The sequence below is a fragment of the Drosophila takahashii genome, chromosome 2L, assembly GCF_030179915.1.
Source record: "Drosophila takahashii strain IR98-3 E-12201 chromosome 2L, DtakHiC1v2, whole genome shotgun sequence".
NCBI classification, from domain to species: Eukaryota; Metazoa; Arthropoda; class Insecta; order Diptera; family Drosophilidae; genus Drosophila; species Drosophila takahashii.
Genome location: NC_091678.1, coordinates 29,501,535 through 29,516,513, shown reverse-complemented (window position 1 = coordinate 29,516,513; position 14,979 = coordinate 29,501,535). Strand labels below are relative to the sequence as shown.

Below are 14,979 nucleotides of genomic sequence, written 5' to 3'. Positions count from 1 at the left end.
CATTCCCTTTATCTGAGTAACGGGTATCTGATAGTCGGGGCACCCGACTATAGCGTTCTCTCTTGTTTCGGACCATTCATTAAATAGTTATGCGCAATCAAAAAATGGTATATATCCATCTCCCTCGCACTTCCTTTAGCTGAGTGACGTTTATTAGATAGTCGGGACACCAACTCGACTATAGCGTTCTCTCTTGTTTTTTCCATATTTTTAGGTCTTATGGTTTGGGCTGGGGGAACATGACGCAAACGACATCTATTATTTTATAGTAATACTCGATTAGATTAATATTATCTAAAATTTCAGTGTCAAATACTAGATGAAAAGCTACGTGACTCGCATTTATTCATGGAGTTTGAACGCATACCGAAGCGACGAGATCATGCTTTATACGAATGCGCCCTACTGGAGGAGAACGAGCCAAAGAACCACGACCCTAACTTTTTACCGTATGACGACAATAGAGTGCGATTAACGCCATCAATGGACAATCGCCATGGTTATGTTAATGCCTCCTATATATCTGTGCGTTTAAAAGTTATGCACACTCAAAAAAGTAATTTTGAATTAATATTTTTCAGGCTACTGTTGGCACAAAGCAACGCTTTTACATTGTAGCTCAATCCCCGCATGAGGCGCTAAACATGCGCATATTCTGGCAATGTGTCTGGGAGGCAGATGTGTATTTGGTGGTTCAGCTAACCGAGGATATGAGCTATATTCCACTTAACAGTCTTCAGCGTCTAGAGTTTGGCCAGGTTTGTAATAGAGCAAGTGAATTAAAAAACAAGAAAGGAAGTTAACTTCGGCCAGCCAAAATGTATATACCCTTGCTTGTAAGCCTTCTTAAAATGCTGTTTTTACATTGTCAAAAATCAAAACGCCTACTTTCTACAAAGTTACAATGATTTTTCTATTATTTTTTTGATTATTCCTATGGGAGCCATAAGATATAGTGGTCCGATCCGGCTCGTTCCGACATATGTACTACCTGCAATAGAAGACTTTTGGGAAAGTTTCATCGCGATACCTTTAAAACTTCGCATAGAAACGGACAGACGGACGTTGCTAGATGGACTCGGCTATTGATGCTGATCAGGAATATATATACTTTATGTGGTCGGAAATTATAATACCCTCTGCAAGGGTGTAATAAATCATTTTATTATTGATTATTTTTATTCATTTCGCTAAGTTGAAAATTTTTTTTTAATCGTGCCCTGTTTGCAAGGTCAAAAATAAAAAGTAAAGAAATACCATCATAAAGTTTTCGATGTGATCGACGCACCGTGGCGCCTTTTGACCTATTTTTGGTAATAAATCATAACTTTTGAACCAATAAAGATAATCGAATGATGTAAACGGTTTATAATAGATAACACAGGCCGAGAAAATTTGCCATGTGTCGATGTCCAGGCCTGCCACCATTTTATTTTGATAAATGAGGCTTTTCTATTTGCGGTATCTTTAATTTGGAAAATCACAAATGTTCGTCTTTTGGGATATATCTTTAAGAGTCGTCAACCAATTTTAGTAATCTTTTCGGAATTAAATAGGTACATGTCCCTTTTATACGGTCGTTTTGGAAAATTTAATCTAACTAAACCACAAGAGAAGGTGGGCGCATTCAAAATTTTAAAGTCACAGCAAAGTTTAAACATTTTGTCGGCCTGTGTAATTTTCTTTAACCTACCTTTAATTTGAGTATTTGAGGCAGAGAGTGGTCGTGGCAGAGGCGTACTTACAAACCGGCAAAGTCAAAACTTATGAACAAATCCATTTTATTCCAACAAAAACAATTTTAAATCGTTTTTTTGTTTTGTTTTTTTTACACGCAATAAAACAAAAATATTTTTGTAATCAATTTCTGAAAATAATTTTTTTTCGTTAAAATCAAAATAATTTTCAGTCCAAACATTTAAAAAAAATAAAATAAAATTGGTGTTTTTAAAAAACTAACAACACTGTTATCGATTGGATTGGATGCTGGAACTTTCCAAAAATCAAGAACAATTTTCCAAAAACGTTTTAGAAAAGAATAAATAATTTATTATAACGTGTATATTTTTTTAAATTCCAACGAAAGCTCAAAGATAGTAAATAAATTGACCTTTAGCATTGGCCAATTTTACGGATGTATCACAGGCAAGTTTAGTTAAGTTTTTAAAAAAAAACACTCATTATCTTTTAAACCCCATACTAGGAATAAATTTAGGTTTTTTTTTAAGGGAGAAATAAATTCTAGAAAACATAGTCAAAAAACTTAAGGCAGGCTTGCACCTTGTGAGGTCAAAAAAATCATTTTTTTTTTTTTTTCAGTTACGGAAAGATACATGTTTCAATTTTTCTCTCCTAAAATTTCAAGCCGAAATCTACGAAAGTTATCGGCCGTTTGGTGGACCAGTGTCAGCGTGGGCAAATTTTCAAACGCGTTTTTCTCGAAACCATGTTTTCCGAGTTGGCGGAAGTCGTACAAGTCGCAAAAATTGAGCAATCGTCTTTAAATTTATTATACATGTTCCTCAAAAGTATGAGCATGTCTGGAACTAGGAACTTTTAAAAATATTAAAAATTGTTTATTGTTTACGGGGGATTTAGAAACCGTCAAAAATGACGTCTATGACACCGTGATTTGCTATTCGGGGGAAATTCGGTTGGAATGGTTTTCTGTGACACCCCTGGTTGTAATACAATTTTCGACGATGGGCGAGTTCACACTTCAAAACTTGAAACAGTTCAAAGTATTTGAGAATTATTAATTTCCTAATGATTTGAGAACATTTTTTAATTCTCTTATTTCTTATTTCCAGTTTCAAGTATATCAGGAATTCTCACAAACCACTGATCGTTGCACCACTATCAAGTTGCGTCTTTACCACATACCGTCGCGTCGGTACCGTTCCGTCTGGTATTTGCAGTATGCGGACTGGGCGGAGCAAAACTGTCCGCGTGACGTTAACCACTTTCTCGATTTTCTCGAAGAGCTGAACTCTGTAAGACTGGCATCCACGCAAGAAGTTCCGCCGGGGCACAACACAAACCCACCGGTTCTATTACATTGCCTGGAGGGAGGTGGTCGTTCTGGAGTGACCCTGACTGCAGATCTTTTGCTATACACTCTGGATCATAACGAGGTGCGCGGATAAAAATATTTAACTTAACATTATTTAAACGTTATTTAACTGAACTTTACAGGATCTAGATATACCTCGTGTGATTGGCCAGCTAAGGCATCAACGGGACAGCATTATACCATCTCTCGCACAATACAAATTTATTTACAATCTGTTAATTACCTATTTGAAGCGCACGAGGCTAATCTAGGATGGAGTCTAAAGAATTTGTCTATAAGTATTGTATTATCATAATATCGTATTGTACATTTTTGTAGACATCATTTTTTAAAATGTGTATAATATCGTTTAAAATGTTTTATCTCGATTGGCAGCTGTTGTTCTCGAAACTGTTACATTAAACCCTAAACCCTAAAAACTAAACCCTTTACAACGAGACATACATAAAATTACGAATTGTTGTTGTTGTTTTGTTTAGTCGATAAAACCGCCACTAAACTAACAATAGCCACAAAAATTGTCCTTAGGTTTAGAGACAAACTATTTTACCCTCAGATTTGTCAGATTTATTAAATGCGTTAAAACATTTAAGAAAAATTTTTAAATTCAAAAACACCGCGTTTTTAATTTTGAAATGCTTTGAGCTTATATGATACTGAATATCGATTTTTTATTTGATCACGATGGGTGGGCATTAGGGAGTGAAAGAATTATGGTCCTAAGTTCTACCGAAACATCACAATGTTATGACAAAGTTAAAACTTCGTTTTTTCGTTTTTAAAAATACGAAAAGTAAACAAATTTTTGGTGATGATTTTTACAATAAAAATAATCGAAAATAACTTTTTGGAATTGCAAATAATAAAATTTAAAACCCTAACTATTTACAAATTTAAAATAGTTTCTTTTAATTTGTAATTTAATAAAAAAAATTTTTATACAAAAAAAAAAAACAAATAGTTTTAATTCAAAGGCTGCTTATAGAACTACAAATTTGCTTGCATGGGAGGCAAAAGAGGGCGTAGTCGCACAGACTTCAAAATTTGTTTGCATGCTATTCGTTAAAAAAAAATTGTGAAAAGTTTGAAGTTTGTAACTCAATTTTTAGAATTTATGCCAAAAAATCGACTTTTGGACCATAGTGCATTCGTTAAAAAGTTACGGTGGATCAAAGTTTTTATCTCCATCTCCTTCGCATTCCCTTTATCTGAGTAACGGGTATCTGATAGTCGGGGCACCCGACTATAGCGTTCTCTCTTGTTTCGGACCATTCATTAAATAGTTATGCGCAATCAAAAAATGGTATATATCCATCTCCCTCGCACTTCCTTTAGCTGAGTGACGTTTATTAGATAGTCGGGACACCAACTCGACTATAGCGTTCTCTCTTGTTTTTTCCATATTTTTAGGTCTTATGGTTTGGGCTGGGGGAACATGACGCAAACGACATCTATTATTTTATAGTAATACTCGATTAGATTAATATTATCTAAAATTTCAGTGTCAAATACTAGATGAAAAGCTACGTGACTCGCATTTATTCATGGAGTTTGAACGCATACCGAAGCGACGAGATCATGCTTTATACGAATGCGCCCTACTGGAGGAGAACGAGCCAAAGAACCACGACCCTAACTTTTTACCGTATGACGACAATAGAGTGCGATTAACGCCATCAATGGACAATCGCCATGGTTATGTTAATGCCTCCTATATATCTGTGCGTTTAAAAGTTATGCACACTCAAAAAAGTAATTTTGAATTAATATTTTTCAGGCTACTGTTGGCACAAAGCAACGCTTTTACATTGTAGCTCAATCCCCGCATGAGGCGCTAAACATGCGCATATTCTGGCAATGTGTCTGGGAGGCAGATGTGTATTTGGTGGTTCAGCTAACCGAGGATATGAGCTATATTCCACTTAACAGTCTTCAGCGTCTAGAGTTTGGCCAGGTTTGTAATAGAGCAAGTGAATTAAAAAACAAGAAAGGAAGTTAACTTCGGCCAGCCAAAATGTATATACCCTTGCTTGTAAGCCTTCTTAAAATGCTGTTTTTACATTGTCAAAAATCAAAACGCCTACTTTCTACAAAGTTACAATGATTTTTCTATTATTTTTTTGATTATTCCTATGGGAGCCATAAGATATAGTGGTCCGATCCGGCTCGTTCCGACATATGTACTACCTGCAATAGAAGACTTTTGGGAAAGTTTCATCGCGATACCTTTAAAACTTCGCATAGAAACGGACAGACGGACGTTGCTAGATGGACTCGGCTATTGATGCTGATCAGGAATATATATACTTTATGTGGTCGGAAATTATAATACCCTCTGCAAGGGTGTAATAAATCATTTTATTATTGATTATTTTTATTCATTTCGCTAAGTTGAAAATTTTTTTTTAATCGTGCCCTGTTTGCAAGGTCAAAAATAAAAAGTAAAGAAATACCATCATAAAGTTTTCGATGTGATCGACGCACCGTGGCGCCTTTTGACCTATTTTTGGTAATAAATCATAACTTTTGAACCAATAAAGATAATCGAATGATGTAAACGGTTTATAATAGATAACACAGGCCGAGAAAATTTGCCATGTGTCGATGTCCAGGCCTGCCACCATTTTATTTTGATAAATGAGGCTTTTCTATTTGCGGTATCTTTAATTTGGAAAATCACAAATGTTCGTCTTTTGGGATATATCTTTAAGAGTCGTCAACCAATTTTAGTAATCTTTTCGGAATTAAATAGGTACATGTCCCTTTTATACGGTCGTTTTGGAAAATTTAATCTAACTAAACCACAAGAGAAGGTGGGCGCATTCAAAATTTTAAAGTCACAGCAAAGTTTAAACATTTTGTCGGCCTGTGTAATTTTCTTTAACCTACCTTTAATTTGAGTATTTGAGGCAGAGAGTGGTCGTGGCAGAGGCGTACTTACAAACCGGCAAAGTCAAAACTTATGAACAAATCCATTTTATTCCAACAAAAACAATTTTAAATCGTTTTTTTGTTTTGTTTTTTTTACACGCAATAAAACAAAAATATTTTTGTAATCAATTTCTGAAAATAATTTTTTTTCGTTAAAATCAAAATAATTTTCAGTCCAAACATTTAAAAAAAATAAAATAAAATTGGTGTTTTTAAAAAACTAACAACACTGTTATCGATTGGATTGGATGCTGGAACTTTCCAAAAATCAAGAACAATTTTCCAAAAACGTTTTAGAAAAGAATAAATAATTTATTATAACGTGTATATTTTTTTAAATTCCAACGAAAGCTCAAAGATAGTAAATAAATTGACCTTTAGCATTGGCCAATTTTACGGATGTATCACAGGCAAGTTTAGTTAAGTTTTTAAAAAAAAACACTCATTATCTTTTAAACCCCATACTAGGAATAAATTTAGGTTTTTTTTTAAGGGAGAAATAAATTCTAGAAAACATAGTCAAAAAACTTAAGGCAGGCTTGCACCTTGTGAGGTCAAAAAAATCATTTTTTTTTTTTTTTTCAGTTACGGAAAGATACATGTTTCAATTTTTCTCTCCTAAAATTTCAAGCCGAAATCTACGAAAGTTATCGGCCGTTTGGTGGACCAGTGTCAGCGTGGGCAAATTTTCAAACGCGTTTTTCTCGAAACCATGTTTTCCGAGTTGGCGGAAGTCGTACAAGTCGCAAAAATTGAGCAATCGTCTTTAAATTTATTATACATGTTCCTCAAAAGTATGAGCATGTCTGGAACTAGGAACTTTTAAAAATATTAAAAATTGTTTATTGTTTACGGGGGATTTAGAAACCGTCAAAAATGACGTCTATGACACCGTGATTTGCTATTCGGGGGAAATTCGGTTGGAATGGTTTTCTGTGACACCCCTGGTTGTAATACAATTTTCGACGATGGGCGAGTTCACACTTCAAAACTTGAAACAGTTCAAAGTATTTGAGAATTATTAATTTCCTAATGATTTGAGAACATTTTTTAATTCTCTTATTTCTTATTTCCAGTTTCAAGTATATCAGGAATTCTCACAAACCACTGATCGTTGCACCACTATCAAGTTGCGTCTTTACCACATACCGTCGCGTCGGTACCGTTCCGTCTGGTATTTGCAGTATGCGGACTGGGCGGAGCAAAACTGTCCGCGTGACGTTAACCACTTTCTCGATTTTCTCGAAGAGCTGAACTCTGTAAGACTGGCATCCACGCAAGAAGTTCCGCCGGGGCACAACACAAACCCACCGGTTCTATTACATTGCCTGGAGGGAGGTGGTCGTTCTGGAGTGACCCTGACTGCAGATCTTTTGCTATACACTCTGGATCATAACGAGGTGCGCGGATAAAAATATTTAACTTAACATTATTTAAACGTTATTTAACTGAACTTTACAGGATCTAGATATACCTCGTGTGATTGGCCAGCTAAGGCATCAACGGGACAGCATTATACCATCTCTCGCACAATACAAATTTATTTACAATCTGTTAATTACCTATTTGAAGCGCACGAGGCTAATCTAGGATGGAGTCTAAAGAATTTGTCTATAAGTATTGTATTATCATAATATCGTATTGTACATTTTTGTAGACATCATTTTTTAAAATGTGTATAATATCGTTTAAAATGTTTTATCTCGATTGGCAGCTGTTGTTCTCGAAACTGTTACATTAAACCCTAAACCCTAAAAACTAAACCCTTTACAACGAGACATACATAAAATTACGAATTGTTGTTGTTGTTTTGTTTAGTCGATAAAACCGCCACTAAACTAACAATAGCCACAAAAATTGTCCTTAGGTTTAGAGACAAACTATTTTACCCTCAGATTTGTCAGATTTATTAAATGCGTTAAAACATTTAAGAAAAATTTTTAAATTCAAAAACACCGCGTTTTTAATTTTGAAATGCTTTGAGCTTATATGATACTGAATATCGATTTTTTATTTGATCACGATGGGTGGGCATTAGGGAGTGAAAGAATTATGGTCCTAAGTTCTACCGAAACATCACAATGTTATGACAAAGTTAAAACTTCGTTTTTTTCGTTTTTAAAAATACGAAAAGTAAACAAATTTTTGGTGATGATTTTTACAATAAAAATAATCGAAAATAACTTTTTGGAATTGCAAATAATAAAATTTAAAACCCTAACTATTTACAAATTTAAAATAGTTTCTTTTAATTTGTAATTTAATAAAAAAAATTTTTATACAAAAAAAAAAAACAAAATACAAATTACCTGTGAAATGGAGTGGGGCGGGTCTTCCAACTTCGGCTTGGGTGATCGTAGGGCAGGGAATAGACGGCCGCAATGGGTGGTTTAACGTTATAAAAATTCCACGGTTTATTTCAAAAAAAAACTTCACTGGTCGACTTTTCGGTTACACTTGAAAATTAGAACTAACTTAAAACAAAAGAGAACGCTATAGTCGAGTGCCTCGACTATTAGATACCCGTTACTCAGCTAAACAACTTAATAGAAATATGCCTTCTTATATGTTTTTCGCCGCTCGATTTTTACCCAGGGATCTCTTTCTAGAAGAGGTTTTCTAGAACTTTCAATTCTGCCTAGCACATCTTCCGTCTCTCTCTAGCGCAGGTAAATGCACTTGTGAAAAACGTATACGAGCAAAAAGAGACAAAATGCGCGCCCCATTTCAAATAATTTAAAATTTGCATTAACATAATGTGAATTACAGTACCCACAGAAAAAAACGCAGATTTTTTCCAATGCCATTTCTTAGATGGCGCTAGTGTATATTGTATTGCGCCATCTACCGCCAGATATTGGTACTACTGGTCATAAAAGGCGGAAATGTAGGCGCTGGCCAGGTTTAAGCGTTTATTGGGTTTGAGGGCGTTAGAGTGGGCGTGGCAATTTTTTACTTGGCCAATCGATAGGTATTGACGAAGCGAATACATATCAGTTACTATTTTCATAATAGCTTCAAAACTGTGGGCGTTAAAGGGGGCTTGTGGGCGTTAGAGGGGGCGTGGCACCTTTTTGAAACAAACTTGCACTGCGTAGGAGCTCCTAGAATATTCATGCAAAATGCCAATCTTCTAGCTTTTATAGTTTCCGAGATCTCAGCGTTCATACAGACAGACAGACAGACAGACAGACAGTAACGGGTATAACTACAGAGTGGAAGGTCAAGAGCCGCTTGGAGAGCGGAGTGGAGACACTTAACAGTGCGAGAGAGCGAGATGCGAGCGATCTGGAAGAACTGCTGTCTCGACTGTCAAGGCTCCAGGGGCGCTTGAAGGGAAAATTGGCCGGGGCTGGGGGTGCCACTTTGGCGCGAACATTCTCCCTCTTGCGAGGGCGAACGTAGCAAAGGATTAATCCTTAGGCGTGTCTGCATGCTCCAGACACGACCCATCCAAAGACCGTGCCCTGTGCGACGGGCAGCCCATCACGTATATTTAGGAACCCGGGCCTGATTACGTCGGGGTAGACGTCCGAGCCCAACACCAGCGAGACTGTTGCTGGGCGATGGAATTGCTCATCGGCCAGACGGATGTCATCAAATTGGGCTCGCATAGAATCGCTTAGCGCGCGGATCGGGGTGCGGATGCGTAGACTCTGACTGATCTTCAGCAGCACGTCGATCTGGAAATCGCCCGTCCTCGACCGGATTGTCGTCGAGCAGACTTCTTCGCCTCTCACTGTCGTCGTGGGCAACTTGAACGCAGTTGCCAGGGAGCTGTCGATAGTGCTGACGGGTGTGCAAGGGTCGATTAACGCGGCCGTCTCGAAGGTGGTGGCCCCAGACTCCAGCAACACGATGGCCGTCGGAAGAATGTGGAGGCTCTGATGCTGCAGGAGAGCCGCCACTGATGGAGTTGCTGCTGACGCTGGACGTCGGACCGGTGTCCGTGCTTCCCGTGCCGCTGGCGATGGAGACCGCGAGACTGCCCTTGACAGCCGAGTGGTCGATCCGCGATGTTGCGAGGACGGCGATTGGCGACGTGGCGGGGATGACGATTGACGACGCTGCTGGATGGGCGGTTGACGAGTAGTCCTGGACATCTCGTGCAGGTGCAGCAGCGTGTGATGGTTCTGCCCGCACTTTTTGCACGTGTCGCCACTGCGACATTGCCCCCCTGAGTGTTGATGGGCCAGGCAATTCGCACAATATTTATTTATGAGGACGGCGCGGAGCCGCTTCTCCGTGCTGAGCCTAAGTAAGCGGGTGCACTTCCGTAGAGGATGGATTCCCCGACAGACTCGGCAACGGTAGGATCGAGTACCTCGTGAACGTCTGTCGTCCAAAGTTTGGGCGCTGCGAGGACGTGGAGCCATGGTTTTGATGCTTTAATAAAAATGGTAAGCAAATTTAGTATCAATTTGTGAACGAATTTTGAAAAATAAGGACAGAAGGCACTATTTTTGGAAAGCGGAGGTGGCCTTGGCCTCCATAGGAAGAAGTACTAGAATGAGGACAGAAGTTATTATTGCGGAAGTGCGGAGATTGCCTTGTCCTCCATAGGCAGAAGAACTAGTTTGTGGATAGGACGTGTTATTGTCCCTCGAGCAGTAAGGACCTCTACTACGCGAACTCTACTATCGGCTCCTGGAAGAACAGATACCACTCTCCCGAGCCGCCATTCATTTGACGGCATATTGTCTTCTTTGACGACCACCATATCATCGACTTGGATGTCTCGGGAAGGATTCTGCCACTTATTGCGCTTGTGAAGTTCTTTCAAGTACTCCTCTTTCCATTCTCTTTCTTGCCAGCGATTTATAATCGACTGCGCTTCGCCCTTAATTTCGGGCTCAGCTGTGGAAAGCAACGGCCCCCCAATCAGAAAGTGGCCTTGCGTCAATGCCAATAACTCAGAAGGATCTTCAGACATGGGAGACAACGGCCTGGAATTGAGGCATGCTTCAACTTTGGCAAGAAGGGTGGCGAACTCTTCCGACTTGACGTTGACTTGTAGAAGAGTGCCTTGAAGCTTTTTACTCCAGCCTCCCACAATCCTCCCATATGTGGAGCTCCTGGTGGAATGAACCGCCACAAGAGTCCCTGGTGGCTATACGTTTCAATTACCGACTCTTTGATCGTCTGCATGAAATCCCGAGAAAGTAGAGTCGCGGCCCCCACAAAGGTTTTGCCATTATCCGAATGGACCCGCTGGGGACAACCTCTTCTCGCTACGAAACGGGCAAATGCCGCGAGGAACTTCTCCGTTGTCAGATCGGACGTAGGCTCTAAGTGAATAGCCTTAGTGGAAAAACACACAAACATATCCCTTGGTAATAAGGCATGCTCTCCCAGTATAGTTCTTTATCTCGAACGGGCCTGCATAATCCATGCCCGTATATGTAAATGGCCTGGAAAAGGACACTCGATCGGTCGGGAGGTCGCCCATTAATTGCGTCTGTACTCTCTTCTTGTAAATTGTGCACACCTTGCAGGAGCTCAGCACAGCTTTTACTAGATTCTTGAGTTTAGGAATCCAATACTTCGATCGGATGAGGCGTATCACTAATTGATTGCCACCATGCAGGGAAATCTGGTGCGGACCTCTTCCTTGGTAGGTCGGTCAGCAGAGTCCCTCGGCATCTTGCGGCAGCGTTGAATGAAACGTAATACGTACGTAAGGACCCGCAGAGCCTTATCCAACGAGGAGAATCGTTCCAGCAAATCTTCGGATGGGGTCTGTGCGAAATTGACCTTAACAGCACGCTGCTCTAAGCCTGTGACTGGAATTTCAAGCCACCGTGTTGGCCACTTGTAACGAAACGCCTCGACTGGCCAGGTCCGCGGAATTGTGGTCAGATCGCACATGCGCCCAATGCTCAGCGCTCGTCACCTTTGTAATCTTGGTCACTCGGTTGGCTACAAACGTGGTCCAGTGGCATGCCGGCTTATTCAACCATGCAAGGACGATGGTGGAATCAGTCCAACAGAAAATGTCGGAATTGGAAATAGGCATATTCGGAAGGATAGCTGCAATCATTTCGGACAACTGCACTGCCCCACACAGCCCGAGCCGTGGAAGGGACACCGTTTTTACAGGGGCGACTCGGGTTTTGGCGGTAAGCAGACGGGTCATAATGTTGTGGCCAACTTCCACCCGCAAGTATATAGCGGCCCCGTATGCCTTCTGCGACGCATCACAAAACCCATGATGCTCTACCTTGGCCTCTGGCTGGAAACCAACCCACCTTGGGATACGGATCTGCTCAAGCTCGGAATAGCTGCGTAAGAAATCTTGCCATCACTTATTCATTTCTGCTGGGATATTTTCATCCCAGCCCAACTCCTGCAGCCAAATTTCTTGCATAAAGATTTTTGAGCGGACAATAAACGGGGACAGCCATCCGGCTGGGTCAAAAAGCTTCGCAATTTGGGAAAGAACCTCTCTCTTCGTATGAGTGGATTGAATCGCAACTGGCGGTGGAACAAAATAAAACTCGTCCGAGGTCGCATTCCACCGAACACCCAGTGTTTTGGCAAAGCTTTCGGAGTGAAGATCTCGAAAGTCTTCGTGGAGTAGATGCTCGTTTGGGATATCTTCGAGTATGCGCTTCTGGTTGGCTGTCCACTTTCTCAATGGGAAACTGGCGCGGCTGAAAGCATGGCGAAGCTCGCTGACTGCAAGTCGAGCCTCATGTATGGAAGTGGTCCCTGCCAGAACGTCGTCTACGTACATAAAATGACGAATAATATTGCTTGCTTTAGGGAAGTCCTTTTCTACGTCGTCTGCCAATTGTTGGAGTACACGGAGTGCCAGAAATGGTGCACAGTTGACACCAAAAGTAACGGTTTTTAATTCGAAATCGCCTACTTCTCCGTCTTTCTCCCGGAATAAGATTCTTTGGAATGGCGTATGCTTGGGATCGACCCAGATTTGACGGTACATTTTGGTAATATCTGCGCTGAATACGTATTGAAAATAACGCCACTTCAAGATCTGAATGGTTAAATCAGATTGTAGGACTGGACCAGCATGAAGAATATCGTTCAAGCTTGTCCCATTTGCTGAAGGGCTAGAGGCATTGAATACCACCCGAAGTTTGGTGGTGGTACTCTCGGGTTTGATCACCGCGTGGTGTGGAAGGTAATAGTTTGGAGAATCGTACGACGGGAGAATTTCTCTCATGTGACCCAGATCCAAATACTCCTGAATGACTGAGTCATATTGCTCTTTTAATGGAAAGTCTCTTTTCAAACGGTTTTCGTTTCTAAGAAACTGAGCTAGGGCACTGGATCACGACTGCCCCAATTGTGCTCCGAAATTTTCGGGTTCGCGAAACGGCAACGTTACCACGTATCTCCCGCTTGCGTCTCTAGTGGTGGTTTGGAGAAAATTGTTCTCGCAATAGGAATCGGATTCCTTTACCCTTTTAATGGGTATGTTCTCCACCTCCCAAAACTTTGTGAGAAGTTTTTCTAAGCCCCTTTCACTCGTTTCGGTTATCTGGGTCGTGAAAGCTGATACCCGATTTTGCCTAGATGTACTAGAAACTGGGCCGGTAAGCACCCAGCCAAAAATAGTTTCCTGACCTAGGAGAGAACCACAAATGTTTGTGCGCGTGCCGCTCAGCAAAACGGATGGTAAAATGTCGGCTCCTATCAGAACATCTATCTGGGAGCTCTCTAAAAATGTTGGATCTGCCAGGGGAATAGCGGGTAAATCAGTCAGCGAATCTCGTGGGGTTGGGTACGACGGTAGCTTCCCGGCCAATTCAGGCAAAACGTAAGGTGCAGTCTCTAGCTGAAGACCTGGCTTATTCGGGGCTCGAATGGAAAAATGGCAGAGCCTGGTCGCCTGAGCGGAAACGGTCTGATTTAAGCCCGAAACTTGGGCTCGGATGAGGCGGAATGGCAGCTTAATTAGGTTGAACAGGCGTTCCGTAATAAACGTAGCCTCAGAACCCGAGTCTATTAATGCGGAGCCCTGTAGTTCGTGCCCAAGTGGCATATGTCAATAATAGCCGTGCCTACCGAAACCGCTCGAGCACCGGTTGCGAAATAATTCTGCACACCGTGCAGATTTTCTGAACCGTTGGCGGCCCCCTGTACCGCTGGATTTTGTGGGCTTGCAGAAGAACTATTTCCGGCAGTTGACCCACTGGAATCGGGGTTGCCTTTATGCAGCAACGTATGATACCGCGCTCGACATGTGAAACAGCTGTGAGTGCTAGTACATTCACGTAGCTGGTGGCCTCTCGCGAAACAATTCAGGCAAAGCTGCTTTTTCTTTATGTTATTCGCCCGCGCATCCACGGACATCTGGAGAAACCGCTGGCATAAGCGTACTGGATGACTCTCTTTTGAGCACAGGTCGCAATTTTTTGGTTTCGTGACCACCTTAGCTTCGAAGGAGTTGAGTTTCCTGGAGACGGGTTGACTCTTAGTGGTAGAGTTATTGCTGTGGCTTGGTTTCATATCCTCAATCGCCTCTAGCGTTCGGTATCGGTCCCCAAGAAAGGTGTTCATCTCATCCCAAGTTGGAATGTCGGATTTGGATGAAAGGGACTGCTCCCATAGAGAGAGGGTCAGTTTTGGTAATCTACTGGAGCACAGGAATACCAGGAGACAGTCCCAGTTCTCTGTGGAAATTTTGGAATGAGCCAGGGCGGTCAAACACCCTTGGATTGTGCTCTGAAGATCTTTTAGGGCCTGGCCTGATTCGGAAGTGACGGACCCCAAATTAAAAAGGAGTTTGAGTTGGCTGTTTACCAGCAGTCTTTTATTTTCGAAACGGTCTCGAAGCGCTGCCCATGCTGAATCGAAACCCTCATTTGTGAGAGGGGACTTGGCTACGATTGACTTAGCCTCGCCGCTAGTTTTAGCGTTGAGATGAAAAAGTTTCTCGACCGGTGTCAACCTAGGATTGTTGACATAGACTGCTGTAAAAAGGTCCCTAAATGTTGGCCACTTTAGAT

At 41.1% G+C, this 14,979-nt stretch overlaps 3 protein-coding genes across 5 annotated transcripts in view; 2 read left to right on the top strand and 1 right to left on the bottom strand.

Annotated features, from left to right (window-relative positions):
- Pez (protein tyrosine phosphatase non-receptor pez) overlaps positions 1-3,687 on the top strand; it is a 67,727-nt gene extending 64,040 nt beyond the window's left edge. The window contains exons 4-7 of one of the 3 annotated variants that reach the window (XM_044393692.2): positions 307-525; positions 582-758; positions 2,811-3,134; positions 3,196-3,687. In XM_044393692.2, coding sequence (XP_044249627.1) covers positions 307-525; positions 582-758; positions 2,811-3,134; positions 3,196-3,324 — 849 coding nt within the window. In that variant the 3' untranslated portion in view covers positions 3,325-3,687. Of the gene's footprint in view, positions 1-283; positions 526-581; positions 759-2,810; positions 3,135-3,195 lie in introns of those variants that run through there. The other 2 variants (XM_070212358.1, XM_070212363.1) reach the window with 2 other exon arrangements.
- An 874-nt stretch (positions 3,688-4,561) lies between these two features.
- Positions 4,562-7,957, top strand: LOC123002881 (protein tyrosine phosphatase non-receptor pez). Its single transcript, XM_044393558.2, has 4 exons — positions 4,562-4,794; positions 4,851-5,027; positions 7,081-7,404; positions 7,466-7,957. Exons 1-4 carry the CDS (start codon positions 4,618-4,620, stop codon positions 7,592-7,594), a joined length of 807 nt encoding a protein of 268 aa, XP_044249493.1. The 5' UTR covers positions 4,562-4,617; the 3' UTR covers positions 7,595-7,957.
- Positions 7,958-13,298: 5,341 nt separating this feature from the next.
- Positions 13,299-14,530, bottom strand: LOC138914862 (uncharacterized). Its single transcript, XM_070219560.1, has 3 exons — positions 14,245-14,530; positions 14,077-14,162; positions 13,299-13,988 (listed from the first exon to the last, which is right to left on the bottom strand). The coding sequence occupies exons 1-3, from the start codon at positions 14,528-14,530 to the stop codon at positions 13,299-13,301; spliced, it is 1,062 nt and encodes a 353-aa protein (XP_070075661.1).
- Positions 14,531-14,979: the final 449 nt, after the last annotated feature.